Source organism: Halichondria panicea, chromosome 11 (assembly GCF_963675165.1).
Source record: "Halichondria panicea chromosome 11, odHalPani1.1, whole genome shotgun sequence".
NCBI classification, from domain to species: domain Eukaryota; kingdom Metazoa; phylum Porifera; class Demospongiae; order Suberitida; family Halichondriidae; genus Halichondria; species Halichondria panicea.
The window spans coordinates 2,091,066-2,110,732 of NC_087387.1; the positions used below are offsets into that span (position 1 = coordinate 2,091,066).

The following is a 19,667-nucleotide window of genomic DNA, read 5'->3' on the forward strand; positions in this document are numbered from 1 at the left end:
TTAAAATTAATGGTCGACACAAAAGAAAGCTACAGCTGTCGACCTCTGGTAAACTCACAACGATAACCTCGCTTCACTGCCTTTGAACAACTCTGACAAGAAATCATTATTTCAGAATAACAATCATAACTAAAAACAACTTTCGCTATAAGTCTGTCCACTTCAAACTTTAATACAACGTAGATCTATACTAAATAATTATTCCCAGCTAAAATAAGTATGTTCAGTTAATCATCCTCGCCCTTGAGAATAGCCTCGAAGCTGAACGGAGTGAACTTGTACCCGTTTCCATCGTAGAACTTGTTCTGGAACTCCACCCAGTGCAGACGCAGGGCATGCAGGAAAGCAGAGAGCCCCTCCATCACCAGCAAAATGCCGATTGTCATGGCTGTGAAGTGCACGTGTGTGTGAAGAGGAAGGATTATAAATATACATGCATACAGTGAAGTACATTGTACATAATTATAGAGTTACAGTATAATTATGAGTAACACGCAGCTTCGTACATTTACATGCACGTATAGATTTTAAAAAATAATTATAATTACAGCTAATTTGGCACATGCATGAGAGTAGATACACTTGATAAATCTGGGATCAAACTGGTTGCCTACTCACCTAGGCTACACAATAATAATCCTGAATAATACAACTAGTAGTCTAAAAGTGGTAGTAAGCTTGGTCTTCGTGTCATACCTGCCCAAGCTGCAAAGAGGAAGAAGACGGCAATGGCTCCAAGAATCGGGCTGATGGAAGCAGCCACCCCAATGCCCAACTGGAACACCATATTCCACAACACCTCAGATAGCTCTGTAGGTGGAAGGGGCGAAAACATGTTACATAATTAAGGCATTGCATTCGGTGAAACACTGTAAATTCTACATGCACACACAACTTCAATCGGGAGCATTTTACAGGAATGTTGAATAATTATGACACATTCGCAGTGATTCTGTACAAGGATTGTATCATTGTATCTCACCAGCGTGAGCGAGACTGAGAGCCCAGAGTCGGAGGTAGGAGGCAGTGTTGGAGATGGTGCCAAGACAGTACTCAATTGTGTGGATGGATTGGTGAATGAAGATCTCACTAAACTCGAACTTTTCTCCCTCTTTCTCAGTGCCATCATCTTCTTTACCATCCATCTAGCAGCAGGGGTGATCACAAATACTATATTATAGCTTATACATGTAGACAGTGCAGTATATTACACATGAATAATTATAGCTACATATATTTCACCTATACATTTGATGAATGTATGTATGTAGGGAGGGAAAGAAAGAATTGATTCTCAGTAGGCGTCAGGGTGTCATACAGGATTTTGAAGTAGAGGGGGGAAATAAGAAAGTAACTAGAAAATGTTGCTAAAAAAAAGGTCAACCATTATTTCAACACCCTGTTAGTATGTAAAATTGCCAGCTATGGACACTCAGCCATACAACTAGTACATGAATGCAATTTTAGGGGGGGATATTCCCCCTTTTCCCCCTGTATGACACCCTGGGCGTACGGCGTACTTGTATCAGATGTACACAGCAGAATACGATACGGGCCTGTACCTTTACAATCATGTTGTGCCTATCACATTGACATAATTATAACAGTGTCATTACCTATGTACATGTACAGTATATATAATTATACATGTACTTGTAACTGACATTTTACTAAACGACGATCTATTAATAATTATTAACTACATGATACTCATGTTAATACTGTACAGTATATTCCCTTGCTGACCTTGTCGGAGTGTTTGCCTCCACCCTCCTCCTTGAGAATGATCTGGGCACGTTCATCATCAGCCGGTTCACCGTCAGGTGTCACGTTGTAACCAGACTCAGCCCGAGCACGGCTGTAGCCATCCTGTTGGGATTGACGAACAAATATTATATCATTCGTGTAGTGAGTCGTAGCATGCAGTACATACATAAAATTAACGCTAAATACATGCAACACAATACAAAGTACCTTTGACTGCATTTTGTGTTTGATAAGGAGGTAAATAGGCTTGGCAAGCAACATCCACGGTACACACACCAACGCCACAATCACCAAAACAATTTGAATATATTTCTGTGAAAACAATCAACACATAATAAAAATGGAAAGGAAAACAACTGCCATATGTTATTTTAGCAATATAATTATATAACAACGATGTGTATAAGAATGACCTGGAGCTGGGCTAGTTCATCAGTGTGACCAAACACGGAGTATTGTATCTGTGTGGGGTCAGTGTTGGTAACATCAGGGGAGCCGCCAAACTTGAGGAACATGTTGATGAGTGTGATCAGCAAACTGGGAGCCTGAGGGCAGAACAACAACAATGTCATAATTATGACGCGAAAATGTTCATCACACAATTATAGCATTGTGCACAGCTAATACACTGGAGGCTGCAACAACTTGATATTGTGTGTGTTCTTACGTAGTTGGGGTTGACGTAGAAGAAGCACCACTTGAAGAAGATGAGGAAGACCAACCAGCCAAAGATGCACAACAGGAACAGAACTTGAGGTACAAACTCTAGTATGATGTTCAGATAGTTCTTGAAGTGGCTAGAAAATACAAAAACACAGCATGATTGAAAAGCACCGTAGGCTGAGCTGTACAGCACTCAGTACAGTTGACCTCAGACATGCACTATATACATGTATATACACTGTATATACACAAGCCAGTTTTTAAATCCGACCCTCACACTCACATGTGATTGAAAACCTGCAGACAGACTCCAAACAACATCTGCATGACACCCAGAATAATGGCCATCTTCATCTTGTAAGAGTTGGTGAAGACCAACTTGTTCTCGGCCACGTTCCAGATAGGGTCCAGTCCAAACGGGTAGGGGGTCTGGTATTTCATAGCCTCGCGGGGGACGTAGGTGAGATGACCCCCAGGCGCAAACTGGACACACGGTGGGTTTGGACAGCACCCGAGTATGTCACTGGCTGGTTGACTGAAAAGAATGAACTCAAGTCTAAAATCACAGTTACATATCCGAATGTATATGCAAAATGCTGTGTAACAGAAATACTTGGTGAATATACAGTCAGATTAATCAATTAAAATTCAGAAGTGCTGTAACCATGCACTTACTCCATGGAACCGTTGGTGTAAGTGAGGTCCCACGAAGTGCCAAAGATATTGAGTGACTTGGAGAACACATCGTTGTACACCATCCCAGTGTAGATGGAGAACAGCCCCATGAGGAGAATGATGTAGCGACCATTGAACAGCGTAACAAACATCTGTGAGTGTACAATTGGTTTTTTATAATAGGGGATACGCATGCATGGCACCCAAGGAGCTCATTCGCCACCCTGTCAACCTATAAATACTGACTGTATACATAATGAGTAAGGTGGTTAATTAAAATGCCCATCCTTGAATTTTGAATGCTGATAAACAATGAGCAATCTGTTTTCAAACAGCAAGGTCTTTTGGTACGAAATGTCTTTTTTCAATGCTTTTTACTTATTGACTGCATGCTATGTACACATTCCTAATTACTTGAAGTTTATTATGCACTGAGTGTAGAAATAGATTATTGTTGTGATGGCCTAGATTAAACCGCAAAAAATATTCTGATCAGTGCGCAAACGTACATGCATGTGTGCCATACATGTAGGTATCATGTACTGTACAATATACAATAATTTTACATGAATAAAAACAACAACGCACCTCTCCTCCGGGTCCGTTATAGTTGTTGAGTTTCTTCTCAAATAAGATGAGCAGAGCAGCAAAGGAGGCCATGATGATACCGTGACCTGCGTCACCAAACATCACCGCAAACAGGAACGGGAATGTGATGATCGTGTACAGGGCTGCGTGTGTGGATGTGTGTATTAGCACACTATAAACATGGAAACTTCGATATGAGGTGGAAGAGCTAGCTTGCAGGATACCAACTAATAGGTATACACTCACCTGGGTTGACCTCTTGATAGGTGGCCACTCCGTACGCATCCACAATGGCTTGGAAACCACGGGTGAACTTGTTGACCTTGTTGTAGGTGGGTGGAGCTTCATCAGTAGCCATCCTGTTTAGAATGGACGGTACAGTTGAACCACTACGCTCCTGTGGGGGTGTGACATACACGTCATGCAAACATGTCACAATATAATCATTATACACCAAGTTAATGACTGTACAATGTAACGGTCATGTGACTTACGGTTCCCCTGGTGAGGGCAGCCTGTATCTCATCGAGAGCGTCTACAGGACACCAACACTCGGCAATGAGACAGCGCTGAGTCACGTCCAGGTTGAACATGTTCAGAATATGGTATACTGACTTGATCTTCTTCACCTGGAGAACAAAATACAAGTACATGTATAAACATGATTATGAAAATGAATTATCTCTCCATTAATAAAATTAGTACATGTACATGTATGAATGATGTTCCCTTTATCGCTAGCCCAGCCCACCATACACAAAGTGGTGGGTGAGATCATGTGACCTGTGGGAACTCTTTCTACCAAGGGATTGAGCTCAGGGAGGCTGAAATAACCCTCCATAAGTTTTGAAATCTTGGACAACAGCAATCACTGGTTTCAGGATCAAAGTTTAACTAGGGACATAAAACACTATGTTTTTTCGTGCACATAATCTTTCCAATTTGTTGTTTTTGTCTGTAAACTAATCACCGATCCCTTATTTGTATCTTCTCCACCTTGGTCTGCCAGGTGTCCAGATCTTGTGCTATCTCAGTGAGCTGAGTGATTGAGTGCTCTTCTGTTGTCCGGAGCACTGACTGGAGGTCACTGATACGTGCCGCCACTTGACCCACCATTTGAGCACGCTCGTCAGCTGTCTCCGGGCACTGGTACAGAGTAGCTCGGAATCTAAGGGAAATGGTACGTGTCTCTAATTATGGGAATTATAGTGCACAAGAAGCTCTAGCTATTATTAATTAATGGGAAATTCGTACAAGAACACATAATTATTAGACAGGAAACTTTCCATTTGCACAAATAGTCAGAACAATAAAGATTGTACTGTACACACACAGGGGTTCCATAATTATGACAATGGGTATAATGCACATAATAACTGTTGCTACATGTAGCTACAGCATTAACTATAGTACAGTAGGAGCTCACCCATCGCAGATTTTCCTGACCCTTGTCCTCAGCTGGTCTCCCTGGAAAAACAGGATGAACACTATCTTGTTCTCGAGGACACCCTGGTGTGTGTGAGTGTGTGTGTGGGAGGGGGGAGATTAAAGTGAAAGAAATACGAGGTGGTGTGTTTATTCTAAGAGGTAAACATTTTCAGTTGGCAGCAACATCAACTGTTTGTTGCACAGGTACAAACAGTGTGGGTGGTTAAGATTTTCAGTCTGCACACATTTTCTGTGAATGTCAAGTACATCATTTATATGTAGAAAAGAAGCAAATCAGTACTACAATTCACGAAACAATTTTTAACCCCCCAGGACCTATGGTTGAAGATGAAAGCTGCCATTCGAGTACTTTCGAATACTTGACTACTCTACTGCTGCTCTGCAACATGCCTGCATGCAGTTAGCTACAGTCATAGCACATGTACATTTTACAATGATAATAATGATGTTTACATCATCCTACAGCCAACACCTAAGGAAGGCAAAGTGTTGTTCATTGAGCCAAAGGCAATTAACTACTTTTCTTCGTTTGTACGCTTGTTGACGACTGTAAACGAATAGCTACACCATCATGCACTTCCCGATTGGTGGGACTAACTACGACTATGCATGGGATCAAACCAGCACTATTATTGAGCCACCTCAGAGCTCATGCACCTTTGTTTGCAGCCACAGTGCAAAATACATATTGGTATGTTCAGTAGCACTTCTTATTGTACAGGTATATGTACATGTATAGCACTGTTGGTGGGCAGACTTTTAGTCGTCGGCTGTAGGCTAGCACTGACTGTTGTGTTGCAGGTACAAGCACTATGGGCGGTCAGATTTTCAGTCGTGGACTGTAGTACACTGTTATTTTACAGGCAGAAGCACTGTGGGTGTATGGTCGGACTTTCAGTTGTGGGTTTTCCAGGTACAAGCACTGAGGGTGGTCAGACTTTCAGTCGTGGGCTGTACGTAGCACCCAATGTTATTTTCCAGGTACAAGTACTGTTGGTGGCCAGACTTTCAGTCTACACACTATTTAGTACATGTACATCATTTACCGGTATATAAAGAAGCAGTAAACTTTACTTCACACCGTGAGATTTTCAATTGCTAATCCTGTAAGAAGATTGAAGATGAAAGCTATCATTGGAGCACTTATTCTACTCTACTGCTGCTCAGCAACACTGACTGCAGTAAGCCACAGTAACTGTATACCATAATTATGATACGTACTGTATTAATTAATTACTAGAATGCTTTGTAAGTATCAGCAAACTTTGTGAGCGTAGATCACTTTGCAAAAATAAATTAGTACTGGTAATTACATACGAACCTTGATCGCAAGGGGTCAACTTTTCTGCTGATTTGGCTCATTTACAAAGGTTTTTCACCAGCAAAATATTCTAGTAATACGGTATGTACACATACAAAAATTATGTGCAATAACATGATGGTTTCTCTATCCTATACAGCCAATATCCAAAGTGTTATTCATTGAGCCTAAAACAATCAACTACTATGCTTCATTTGTACGCTCCACGATGACTATTACAGGAACCAATACCATCATGCACTTCCCCACTGGTGGGACTACCTCTGAGGAGTTGATTCGAGTTCCCCTCGGTAAACTAGACCCCCACGTGGTAATAAGAGTCACAGTTGCAATGAAACCTCATTCTCAAGGAGTAGAAAGTGACCCACACATTGGACTTACCGACGGAGTGGCTGAAAATCATATTAGACTTGGTGATGGAAATGGGGTCTGTTACCTTAACGGTGCCTCTTCTAATACGGCCACCCTACCTTCAGGATCGAAACAGCACTACGAGTACATCTTAATATTCGAGCCATTTCAAAACTACGGTGCATGCTCTCACCTCGGGGGTCATGTGACACCAGGATACTTTAATACCCGTATTGATGCAAGCAAAGGATTGGATTTTATAGTGAAGAGAGAAAACACTGGAGAGCAGTATAACTTCTACTACTTTCTCATTGAGATTCTCTAACTATATACAGCAGAACATTTGCTAACACCCTTAGTAGCAACTGCTAGAATTACTTAAGTAGAACAGACATAAATACGTATTTAGTATTACTATATTTATAATTATATACATGTATATACAGTGTATGCATGCTGCCATAATCTTTTCTCAAATAAATTACAAAACAGTAACTACTGAATGAACTCACAGTAGTTGGGTCCTCAAGAGGCTGCATTATATCTGCCTGTCTCAAGAACACGTTGCCACGACACGCCCTCCACAGGACACGCTCAAATGCAGCCACACGCTCCCTCACTATCACACCAGTCACAAACCTGGGCACAGAGTGTGGGGGGGGGGGGGTCAATCATTGCATGAAAAGTCTTTAGTGCCTGGCTTGCTAGCAAATACAGATGAGCCATATGGCTAATGTAAAACAACCCTTCAATAAAGGTACAATAATAACCACAATCTTGTTCCTCATAGGTGCCCATTAAAGCGGTTAATAAAGAGCAACTTTTACTTGGGAATGGAAACACTACATAGTGAATACACGCATAACAGATAATGCTATGGAGACTACAGTCACTTTTATCTCAATACTTACGTATACATGACAAATACTGACTCACGTGAACTTGGTCTGAGCAGTGGCTATCTGCAGATGCTCGTCCAACAGTCCCTTCTCCTCACGTCCTGTGATGTCCTCATCAGTGGTAATCTCTCCACCAGGGCCCTTACGCTTACGGGTGGGTGTGGCAGTTACAGCATACTGCTCGGCCTGAGAGGGGATGTGCATCAAAGTACAAATCAAATTGTGTATGGCAAGGAGATTTGCACGTACACATGTATGATCACAGTTCCAATTTCTACCTTACACACAGTTGCAGGCATTAGCTGTTAAACTGAGGCCCTAACTAACCACTTCCAGGGTTAATACAACCAAGAGTTCCTTAATGAACTCCTGGTACCCAATAACTGCATGCCTACACAACAGTAAAATTGCCTACAAGGGATGATGAATCACACACACACGAAATTCCAAAAGTACAACAATAGGGACCCATTAGCCCTATGCACACTAACAAGGAGGGAACACTTATTCCTAGAATGGCAGTAGAGTGGCAGAACAATAGACTGCACTTCACCCTGAGCACAAAACCACGGCATGCACTAACTACCACCTAACCCACTCGATAAAATGTCCCATTGTGCACCGTGGTCAATAATTATGCATAATGTTGGATGAACTCAAAAGTAGCAAGAAAATGTCCAGGAAATCAGAATATCACCATGCATCCTCAAGTATGCACACGTGTAATGACTGCACTTCCTCACCTCCTGAAAGAAGCCCCGGGTCTTGTCGAGGATGTGCTGCAGCTCGATGAGGTCCAGCAGGTTCTTCTTGAGAGTTTCCTTGTTTGTGTTGATCTCCTTCACCTCAGTCTCCAGCACCTCAAACTTGCTCTCAAGGTCAATCATGGCTGCATGGGGGAATGTGCAATTGAAGGACTTGCAGTACTAGTTACTGACATACATACATGTACCATGCAGTACATACAATAAAACCATACGTTAGTGACACCCTTAGGTACACTCATTGTATCCCTTATCAGATGCAGTTACATGTATATAGTGTCCCACACAATCCTTTTTTTCTTGCTTGTACTACTACACATGTACAGTGTATTTCACATGTATATATTTCGACCCCCCCCCCCCCCACACACACACCTTGAGGTTCCGGGGCCTCGACATTTCCCCCTGGTCTCAATTCAATGCCGATTTTTTCCAGCTCGTTATTGAGGAAACGCAACTTCCTCTCCATCTCGTCACAGCGACGCACCTCATTGATGAACTTGCGCTGGAAGGCATTCACGTCAGCATTCACCTGTGTGTGTGTGTGTGTGTGTGTTGATACATTGTGTACATGTAGGTACGTTGCTATGACATGCATGTATATGTATGGTCACATGATAACAGTGATGCAAATACAGACAATGATGACAGCAACTTACATCTCAGAACTGTACTTTGCCCTGTAGGGGTAAAAAATATTATATACAGTGCATGTACTGCGTACTAAACTAGCACCCAAAATTATGAACGTATTTATTTTAGGTGACACTAAAAATGTATGTTTTGCGTCAACTGTTTAAATGTTACATTAGAGGGCCTATAGGGTGTCGCCTTATTAAATTAAAGAATCGGTAGCTGAGCACATTAAACGAGTTTACAAACTTTTTGTATACAGCTAGCCTAAGATGGATTGATTTAGAAACCATCATACAATAGAGACTGAGCCCTCACCAGTTCCCCCAGCTCCCTAACACAGGAGTAGGCTGCCTCAGACTGTAGGAACAGCTGGGCTAGTGTCATCTCCTCTGACCGAAACAAGGAGCTCATTTTGATCCGAGAGATATTTGAGGATATCTCTGGTTGATTTCTCTTTCATATGTATCTTTATCTAACTATGCTTAGAACTTAACTACTGTGGTACGTTTGTTTTGTCTACTCAGATCTGGTAATGATCGGTACGTTGTCATAGTCTAATTAAAATTAATGGTCGACACAAAAGAAAGCTACAGCTGTCGACCTCTGGTAAACTCACAACAATAACCTCGCTTCACTGCCTTTGAACAACTCTGACAAGAAATCATTATTTCAGAATAACAATCATAACTAAAAACTAACTTTCGCTATAAGTCTGTCCACTTCAAACTTTAATACATCTATACTAAATAATTATTCCCAGCTAAAATAAGTATGTTCAGTTAATCATCCTCGCCCTTGAGAATAGCCTCGAAGCTGAACGGAGTGAACTTGTACCCGTTTCCATCGTAGAACTTGTTCTGGAACTCCACCCAGTGCAGACGCAGGGCATGCAGGAAAGCAGAGAGCCCCTCCATCACCAGCAAAATTCCGATTGTCATGGCTGTGAAGTGCACGTGTGTGTGAAGGGGAAGGATTATAAATATACATGCATACAGTGAAGTACATTGTACATAATTATAGAGTTACAGTATAATTATGAGTAACACGCAGCTTCGTACATTTACATGCACGTATAGATTTTAAAAAATAATTATAATTACAGCTAATTTGGCACATGCATGAGAGTAGATACACTTGATAAATCTGGGATCAAACTGGTTGCCTACTCACCTAGGCTACACAATAATAATCCTGAATAATACAACTAGTAGTCTAAAAGTGGTAGTAAGCTTGGTCTTCGTGTCATACCTGCCCAAGCTGCAAAGAGGAAGAAGACGGCAATGGCTCCAAGAATCGGGCTGATGGAAGCAGCCACCCCAATGCCCAACTGGAACACCATATTCCACAACACCTCAGATAGCTCTGTAGGTGGAAGGGGCGAAAACATGTTACATAATTAAGGCATTGCATTCGGTGAAACACTGTAAATTCTACATGCACACACAACTTCAATCGGGAGCATTTTACAGGAATGTTGAATAATTATGACACATTCGCAGTGATTCTGTACAAGGATTGTATCATTGTATCTCACCAGCGTGAGCGAGACTGAGAGCCCAGAGTCGGAGGTAGGAGGCAGTGTTGGAGATGGTGCCAAGACAGTACTCAATTGTGTGGATGGATTGGTGAATGAAGATCTCACTAAACTCGAACTTTTCTCCCTCTTTCTCAGTGCCATCATCTTCTTTACCATCCATCTAGCAGCAGGGGTGATCACAAATACTATATTATAGCTTATACATGTAGACAGTGCAGTATATTACACATGAATAATTATAGCTACATATATTTCACCTATACATTTGATGAATGTATGTATGTAGGGAGGGAAAGAAAGAATTGATTCTCAGTAGGTGTCAGGGTGTCATACAGGATTTTGAAGTAGAGGGGGGAAATAAGAAAGTAACTAGAAAATGTTGCTAAAAAAAAGGTCAACCGTTATTTCAACACCCTGTTAGTATGTAAAATTGTCAGCTATGGACACTCAGCCATACAACTAGTACATGAATGCAATTTTAGGGGGGGATATTCCCCCTTTTCCCCCTGCATGACACCCTGGGCGTACGGCGTACTTGTATCAGATGTACACAGCAGAATACGATATGGGCCTGTACCTTTACAATCATGTTGTGCCTATCACATTGACATAATTATAACAGTGTCATTACCTATGTACATGTACAGTATATATAATTATACATGTACTTGTAACTGACATTTTACTAAACGACGATCTATTAATATTAACTACATGATACTCATGTTAATACTGTACAGTATATTCCCTTGCTGACCTTGTCGGAGTGTTTGCCTCCACCCTCCTCCTTGAGAATGATCTGGGCACGTTCATCATCAGCCGGTTCACCGTCAGGTGTCACGTTGTAACCAGACTCAGCCCGAGCACGGCTGTAGCCATCCTGTTGGGATTGACAAACAAATATTATATCATTCGTGTAGTGAGTCGTAGCATGCAGTACATACATAAAATTAACGCTAAATACATGCAACACAATACAAAGTACCTTTGACTGCATTTTGTGTTTGATAAGGAGGTAAATAGGCTTGGCAAGCAACATCCACGGTACACACACCAACGCCACAATCACCAAAACAATTTGAATATATTTCTGTGAAAACAATCAACACATAATAAAAATGGAAAGGAAAACAACTGCCATATGTTATTTTAGCAATATAATTATATACACATATGATATATATAACAACGATGTGTATAAGAATGACCTGGAGCTGGGCTAGTTCATCAGTGTGACCAAACACGGAGTATTGTATCTGTGTGGGGTCAGGGTTGGTAACATCAGGGGAGCCGCCAAACTTGAGGAACATGTTGATGAGCGTGATCAGCAAACTGGGAGCCTGAGGGCAGAACAACAACAATGTCATAATTATGACGCGAAAATGTTCATCACACAATTATAGCACTGTGCACAGCTAATACACTGGAGGCTGCAACAACTTGATATTGTGTGTGTTCTTACATAGTTGGGATTGACGTAGAAGAAGCACCACTTGAAGAAGATGAGGAAGACCAACCAGCCAAAGATGCACAACAGGAACAGAACTTGAGGTACAAACTCTAGTATGATGTTCAGATAGTTCTTGAAGTGGCTAGAAAATATAAAAACACAGCATGATTGAAAATCACCGTAGGCTGAGCTGTACAGCACTCAGTACAGTTGACCTCAGACATGCACTATATACATGTACATGTATATACACTGTATACACACAGGCCAGTTTTTAAATCCGACCCTCACACTCACATGTGATTGAAAACCTGCAGACAGACTCCAAACAACATCTGCATGACACCCAGAGTGATGGCCATCTTCATCTTGTAAGAGTTGGTGAAGACCAACTTGTTCTCGGCCACGTTCCAGATAGGGTCCAGTCCAAACGGGTAGGGGGTCATTTTTGTCATAGCCTCGCGGGGGACGTAGGTGAGATGACCCCCAGGTGCAAACTGGACACACGGTGGGTTTGGACAGCACCCGAGTATGTCACTGGCTGGTTGACTGAAAAGAATGAACTCAAGTCTAAAATCACAGTTACATAGCCGAATGTACATGCAAAATGCTGTGTAACAGAAATACTTAGTGAATATACAGTCAGATCAATCAATAAAATGACAATTTATTCAGAAGTGCTGTAACCATGCACTTACTCCATGGAACCGTTGGTGTAAGTGAGGTCCCACGAAGTGCCAAAGATATTGAGTGACTTGGAGAACACATCGTTGTACACCATCCCAGTGTAAATGGAGAACAGCCCCATGAGGAGAATGATGTAGCGACCATTGAACAGCGTAACAAACATCTGTGAGTGTACAATTGGTTTTTTATAATAGGGGATACGCATGCATGGTACCCAAGGAGCTCATTCGCCACCCTGTCAACCTATAAATACTGACTGTATACATAATGAGTAAGGTGGTTAATTAAAATGCCCATCCTTGAATTTTGAATGCCGATAAACAATGAGCAATCTGTTTTCAAACAGCAAGGTCTTTTGGTACGGAATGTCTTTTTTCAATGCTTTTTACTTATTGACTGCATGCTATGTACACATTCCTAATTACTTGAAGTTTATTATGCACTGAGTGTAGAAATAGATTATTGTTGTGATGGCCTAGATTAAACCGCAAAAAATATTCTGATCAGTGCGCAAACGTACATGCATGTGTGCCATACATGTAGGTATCATGTACGGTACAATATACAATAATTTTACACGAATAAAAACAACAACGCACCTCTCCTCCGGGTCCGTTATAGTTGTTGAGTTTCTTCTCAAATAAGATGAGCAGAGCAGCAAAGGAGGCCATGATGATACCGTGACCTGCGTCACCAAACATCACCGCAAACAGGAACGGGAATGTGATGATCGTGTACAGGGCTGCGTGTGTGTGTATGTGAATTAGCACACTATAAACATGGAAACTTCGATACGAGGTGGAAGAGCTAGCTTGCAGGATACCAACTAATAGTTAAACATGTATAAACTCACCTGGGTTGACCTCTTGATAGGTGGCCACTCCGTACGCATCCACAATGGCTTGGAAACCACGAGTGAACTTGTTGACCTTGTTGTAGGTGGGTGGAGCTTCATCAGTAGCCATCCTGTTTAGAATGGACGGTACAGTTGAACCACTACGCTCCTGTGGGGGTGTGACATACACGTCATGCAAACATGTCACAATATAATCATTATACACCAAGTTAATGACTGTACAATGTAACGGTCACGTGACTTACGGTTCCCCTGGTGAGGGCAGCCTGTATCTCATCGAGAGCGTCTACAGGACACCAACACTCGGCAATGAGACAGCGCTGGGTCACGTCCAGGTTGAACATGTTCAGAATATGGTATACTGACTTGATCTTCTTCACCTGGAGAACAAAATACAAGTACATGTATAAACATGATTATGAAAATGAATTATCTCTCCATTAATAAAATTAGTACATGTACATGTATGAATGATGTTCCCTTTATCACTAGCCCAGCCCACCATACACAAAGTGGTGGGTGAGATCATGTGACCTGTGGGAACTCTTTCTACCAAGGGATTGAGCTCAGGGAGGCTGAAATAACCCTCCATAAGTTTTGAAATCTTGGACAACAGCAATCACTGGTTTCAGGATCAAAGTTTAACTAGGGACATAAAACACTATGTTTTTTCGTGCACAGAATCTTTCCAAATTGTTGTTTTTGCCTGTAAACTAATCACCGATCCCTTATTTGTATCCTCCCCACCTTGGTCTGCCAGGTGTCCAGGTCCTGTGCTATCTCAGTGAGCTGAGTGATTGAGTGCTCTTCTGTTGTCTGGAGCACTGACTGGAGGTCACTGATACGTGCCGCCACCTGACCCACCATCTGGGCACGCTCGTCAGCTGTCTCCGGGCACTGGTACAGAGTGGCTCGGAATCTGAGGGAAATGGTACGTGTATCTAATTATGGGAATTATAGTGCTCTAGTTGTTATGGGAAATTCGTACAAGAACACATTTAGACAGCCATTTGCACAATTATAGTCAAAACAATAAAAATTGGACTGTACACACACAGAAACAAACAAGGGTTCCATATGACAATGGGTATAGCGCACACAATAACTGTTGCTACAGCATTAACTATAGCACAGTAGAAGCTCACCCATCGCAGATTTTCCTGACCCTTGTCCTCAGCTGGTCTCCCTGGAAGAAGAGGATGAACACTATCTTGTTCTCGAGGACACCCTGGTGTGTGTGTGGGAGGGGGACGAGGTGGTATGTTTTAAGAGGTAAACACATTTCATATCAACTGTTTGTTGCACAGGTACAAACAGTGTGGGGTGGTTAAGACTTTCAGTCTGCACACATTTTCTGTAAATGTCAAGTACATCATTTATGTGTAGAAAAGAAGCAATTCACGACACGATTTTTAACCCCTCAGGACCTATGGTTGAAGATGAAAGCTGTCATTTGAGTACTTTCGAATACTTGTCTACTCTACTGCTGCTCTGCAACATAACTGCAGTAAGCTACAGTCACAGCACATGTACATTTTACAATGATAATAATTATGTTTACATCATCCTAGCCAACACCTAAGGAAGGCAAAGTGTTGTTCATTGAGCCAAAGGCAATAAACTACTTTGCTTCATTTGTACGCTCGTTGACGACTGTAAACAAATAGCTACACCATCATGCACTTCCTGATTGGTGGAACTAACTACGAGGAATTGATTTGAGTTCCCCTCGGTAAACTAGACCCCCACGTGGTAATAAAAGTAGCAATAACAATAAGACCTCGGTCACAAGGAGTAGAGAGTGACAGATAGGGTGGCTGAAAATAGTATTAAGCTAAGTGATGGCAGTGGGGTGTTTTACTTTTACAATGATTCTTCTAGTGATGCTAACCTACCTGTGCATGGGATCAAAACAGCACTATTATTTGAGCCACCTCAAGGCTCATGTTTGACTGTTATGTTACAGGTACAAGCACTATGTTCAAGCACTATGCTGACTTTCAGTGGTGGGCTGTAGCACCCTGTATTTTACAGGCACAAGCACTGTGGGTGGTCGGACTTTCAGTCGTGGGTTTTACAGGTACAAGCACTGTTGGTGGTTAGACTCTCAGTGGTGGACTGTAGTACACATGTTATTTTACGAATAAGCACTGTGGGTGGTCGGACTTTCAGTCGTGGACTGTAGCACGTACACATGTTATTTTACGAATAAGCACTGTGGGTGGTCGGACTTTAGTCGTGGACTGTAGCACGTACACATGTTATTTTACGAATAAGCACTGTGGGTGGTCGGACTTTAGTCGTGGACTGTAGCACGTACACATGTTATTTTACAGGTATAAGCACTGTGGGTGGTCGGACTTTCGGTTGTGAGTTTTACAGGTACACACACTGTTGGTGGTTAGACTTCAGTCGTGGGCTGTAGCATGTTATTTTACAGGTTCAAGCACTGAGGGTGGTCAGACATTAAGTCTATACACACAATTTAGTACATGTACATGTATGTACATCATTTTACCTGACTGTATATAAAGAAGCAATCAAATCAATAAACTTTAAATCACACCAGATTCATGCACTCCTGCTCACATTGTGAGATTTTCAATTGCTAATCCTTTAAGAAGATTGAAGATGAAGACTATCATTGGAGCACTTATTTTTCTCTACTGCTGCTCAGCAACAATAACTGCAGTAAGCTACAGTAACTAATAATTATGTAGTAACTACATGTATGTATATGTGCATGTGCAATAATAATTATTACGGTTTCATCCTCCTACAGCCAATATCCAAGGTGTTGTTCATTGAGCCTAAAACAATTAACTACTTTGCTTCATTTGTACGCTCGTCGATGACTACTACAGAAACCAATACCATCATGCACTTCCCTACTGGTTTGATTAATTATGAGGAGTTGATTCGAGTTCCTCTCGGTGAACTAGACTCCCATGTGCTAATAAGAGTCACATTTGCAATAAAACCTCGTCCCAATACAGAAGACAGTGACCCATACATTGGAATAACAGACAATGTGGCTGAAAATTATTTTAGACTAAGTGGGCATGGGGCATGTCAATTTCAGGATGGTTCTTATAATGGGGCCACCCTACCTTCAGGATCAGACCAGCACTACGAGTACATCCTAATATTCGAGCCATTTCAGAACTACGGTGCATGTTCTCACCTCGGGGGTCATGTGACCCCAGGATACTTTAATACCCGTATTGATGCAAGCAAAGGATTGGATTTTGTGGTGAAGAGAGAACAGGCTAATGAGCAGTACGACTTCTACTACTTTCTCATTGAGATTCTCTAACTATACACAGCAGAACATTTGCTAACACCCTTAGTAGCAACTGCTAGAATTACTTAAGTAGAACAGACATAAATACGTATTTAGTATTACTATATTTATAATTATATACATGTATATATGCATGCTGCCATAATCTTTTCTCAAATAAATTACAAAACAGTAACTACTGAATGAACTCACAGTAGTTGGGTCCTCAAGAGGCTGCATTATATCTGCCTGCCTCAGGAACACGTTGCCACGACATGCTCTCCACAGGACACGCTCAAATGCAGCCACACGTTCCCTAACTATCACACCAGTCACAAACCTGGGCACAGAGTGTGAGGGGGGGGGGGGTCAATCATTGCATGAAAAGTCTTTAGTGCCTGACTTACTAGCAAATACAGATGAGCCATATGGCTAATGAAAACAACCCTTCAATAAATACAATATAACCACAACCTTGTTCCTCATAGGTGTCCATTAAAGCAAAGGTTAATAAAGAGCAATTTTTACTTGGGAATGGAAACACTACATAGTGAATACACGCACAACAGGGAATGCTATGGAAATTACAGTCACTTTCACCTCAATACTTACGTATACATGACAAATACTGACTCACGTGAACTTGGTCTGAGCAGTGGCTATCTGCAGATGCTCGTCCAACAGTCCCTTCTCCTCACGTCCTGTGATGTCCTCATCAGTGGTAATCTCTCCACCAGGGCCCTTACGCTTACGGGTGGGTGTGGCAGTTACAGCATACTGCTCGGCCTGAGAGGGGATGTGCATCAAAGTACAAATCAAATTGTGTATGGCAAGGACATTTGCACGTACATATTACACACTCATATTACACACATGTATGATCACAGTTCCAATTTTTACCTTACACACAGTTGCAGGCATTAGCTTTTAAACTGAGGCCCTAACTAACCACTTCCAGGGTAAATACAACCAGGAGTTCCTTAATGAACTCCTGGTACAACCCAATAACTGCATGCCTACACAACAGTAAAATTGCCTACAAGGGATGATGAATCACACACACACGAAATTCCAAAAGTACAACAATAGGGACCCATTAGCCCTATGCACACTAACAAGGAGGGAACACTTATTCCTAGAATGGCAGTAGATTAGCCCTATGCACACTAACAAGGAGGGAACGCTTATTCCTAGAATGGCAGTAGAGTGGCAGAACAATAGACTGCACTTCACCCTGAGCACACAACCACGGCATGCACTAACTACCACCTAACCCACTCGATAAAATGTCCCATTGTGCACCAATAATTATGCATAATGTTGGATGAACTCAAAAGTAGCAAGAAAATGTCCAGGAAATTAGAATATCACCATGCATCCTCAAGTATGCACACGTGTAATGACTGCACTTCCTCACCTCCTGAAAGAAGCCCCGGGTCTTGTCGAGGATGTGCTGCAGCTCGATGAGGTCCAGTAGGTTCTTCTTGAGAGTTTCTTTGTTTGTGTTAATCTCCTTCACCTCAGTCTCCAGCACCTCAAACTTGCTCTCAAGGTCAATCATGGCTGCATGGGGGAATGTGCAATTGAAGGACTTGCAGTACTACATTAGTGACATACATACCATGCAGTATACAATAAAACCATACGTTAGTGACACCCTTAGGTACACTCATTGTATCCCTTATCAGATGGTATATAGTGTCCCACACAATCCTTTTTTTCTTGCTTGTACTACTACACATGTACAGTGTATTTCACATGTATATATTTTGACCCCCCCCCCCCACACACACCTTGAGGTTCCGGGGCCTCGACATTTCCCCCTGGTCTCAATTCAATGCCGACTTTTTCCAGCTCGTTATTGAGGAAACGCAACTTCCTCTCCATCTCGTCACAGCGACGCACCTCATTGATGAACTTGCGCTGGAAGGCATTCACGTCAGCATTCACCTGTGTGTGTGTGTGTGTGTGTGTGTGTGTGTGTGTGTGTGTGTGTGTGTGTGTGTGTGTTGATACATTGTGTACATGTAGGTACATTGCTATGACATACATGTGTATGTATGGTCACATGATAACAGTGATGCAAAATAATGCAGACAATGATGACAGCAACTTACATCTCTGAACTGTACTTTGCCCTGTAGGGGTCAAAAATATTATCATATATACAGTGCATGTACTGCGTACTAAACTAGCACCCAAAATTATGAACGTATTTATTTTAGGTGACACTAAAAATGTATGTTTTGTGCCAACTGTTTAAATGTTACATTAGAGGGCCTAGGGTGTCGCCTTATTAAATTAAAGAATCGGTAGCTGAGCACATTAAACGAGTTTACAAACTTTTTGTATACAGCTAGCCTAAGATGGATTGATTTAGAAACCATCATACAATAGAGACTGAGCCCTCACCAGTTCCCCCAGCTCCCTAACACAGGAGTAGGCTGCCTCAGACTGTAGAAACAGCTGGGCTAGTGTCATCTCCTCTGATCGAAACAAGGAGCTCATTTTGATCCGATAGATATTTGAGGATATCTCTGGTTGATTTCTCTTTCATATGTATCTTTATCTAACTATGCTTAGAACTTAACTACTGTGGTACGTTTGTTTTGTCTACTCAGATCTGGTAATGATCGGTACGTTGTCATAGTCTAATTAAAATTAATGGTCGACACAAAAGAAAGCTACAGCTGTCGACCTCTGGTAAACTCACAACTAGATTGAAGATAACCTCGCTTCAC

The 19,667-nt window shown here is 41.8% G+C and overlaps 2 protein-coding genes and 2 long non-coding RNA genes across 4 annotated transcripts; 2 read left to right on the top strand and 2 right to left on the bottom strand.

Annotated features, from left to right (window-relative positions):
- Positions 1-46: 46 nt before the first annotated feature.
- On the bottom strand, positions 47-9,631 carry LOC135344575 (V-type proton ATPase 116 kDa subunit a 1-like). The gene is made up of 20 exons (XM_064541806.1): positions 9,429-9,631; positions 9,137-9,157; positions 8,853-9,009; positions 8,457-8,602; positions 7,751-7,899; positions 7,327-7,453; positions 5,120-5,202; positions 4,690-4,861; positions 4,188-4,322; positions 3,940-4,090; positions 3,694-3,836; positions 3,106-3,257; positions 2,714-2,965; positions 2,435-2,564; positions 2,181-2,312; positions 1,975-2,079; positions 1,747-1,869; positions 983-1,145; positions 697-810; positions 47-388 (listed from the first exon to the last, which is right to left on the bottom strand). Exons 3-20 carry the CDS (start codon positions 8,944-8,946, stop codon positions 228-230), a joined length of 2,532 nt encoding a protein of 843 aa, XP_064397876.1. The 5' UTR covers positions 8,947-9,009; positions 9,137-9,157; positions 9,429-9,631; the 3' UTR covers positions 47-227.
- LOC135344648 (uncharacterized) lies at positions 5,970-7,317 on the top strand. The gene is made up of 2 exons (XR_010397493.1): positions 5,970-6,323; positions 6,603-7,317. It is a non-coding gene; the product is annotated as an uncharacterized LOC135344648 (long non-coding RNA).
- Positions 9,632-9,762: 131 nt separating the features above from the next.
- On the bottom strand, positions 9,763-19,560 carry LOC135344571 (V-type proton ATPase 116 kDa subunit a 1-like). Its single transcript, XM_064541802.1, has 20 exons — positions 19,339-19,560; positions 19,044-19,064; positions 18,720-18,876; positions 18,344-18,489; positions 17,564-17,712; positions 17,140-17,266; positions 14,789-14,871; positions 14,391-14,562; positions 13,889-14,023; positions 13,641-13,791; positions 13,387-13,529; positions 12,799-12,950; positions 12,398-12,649; positions 12,113-12,242; positions 11,859-11,990; positions 11,636-11,740; positions 11,408-11,530; positions 10,648-10,810; positions 10,362-10,475; positions 9,763-10,053 (listed from the first exon to the last, which is right to left on the bottom strand). The coding sequence occupies exons 1-20, from the start codon at positions 19,432-19,434 to the stop codon at positions 9,893-9,895; spliced, it is 2,712 nt and encodes a 903-aa protein (XP_064397872.1). The 5' UTR covers positions 19,435-19,560; the 3' UTR covers positions 9,763-9,892.
- LOC135344646 (uncharacterized) lies at positions 16,157-17,116 on the top strand. Its single transcript, XR_010397488.1, has 2 exons — positions 16,157-16,334; positions 16,426-17,116. It is a non-coding gene; the product is annotated as an uncharacterized LOC135344646 (long non-coding RNA).
- Positions 19,561-19,667: the final 107 nt, after the last annotated feature.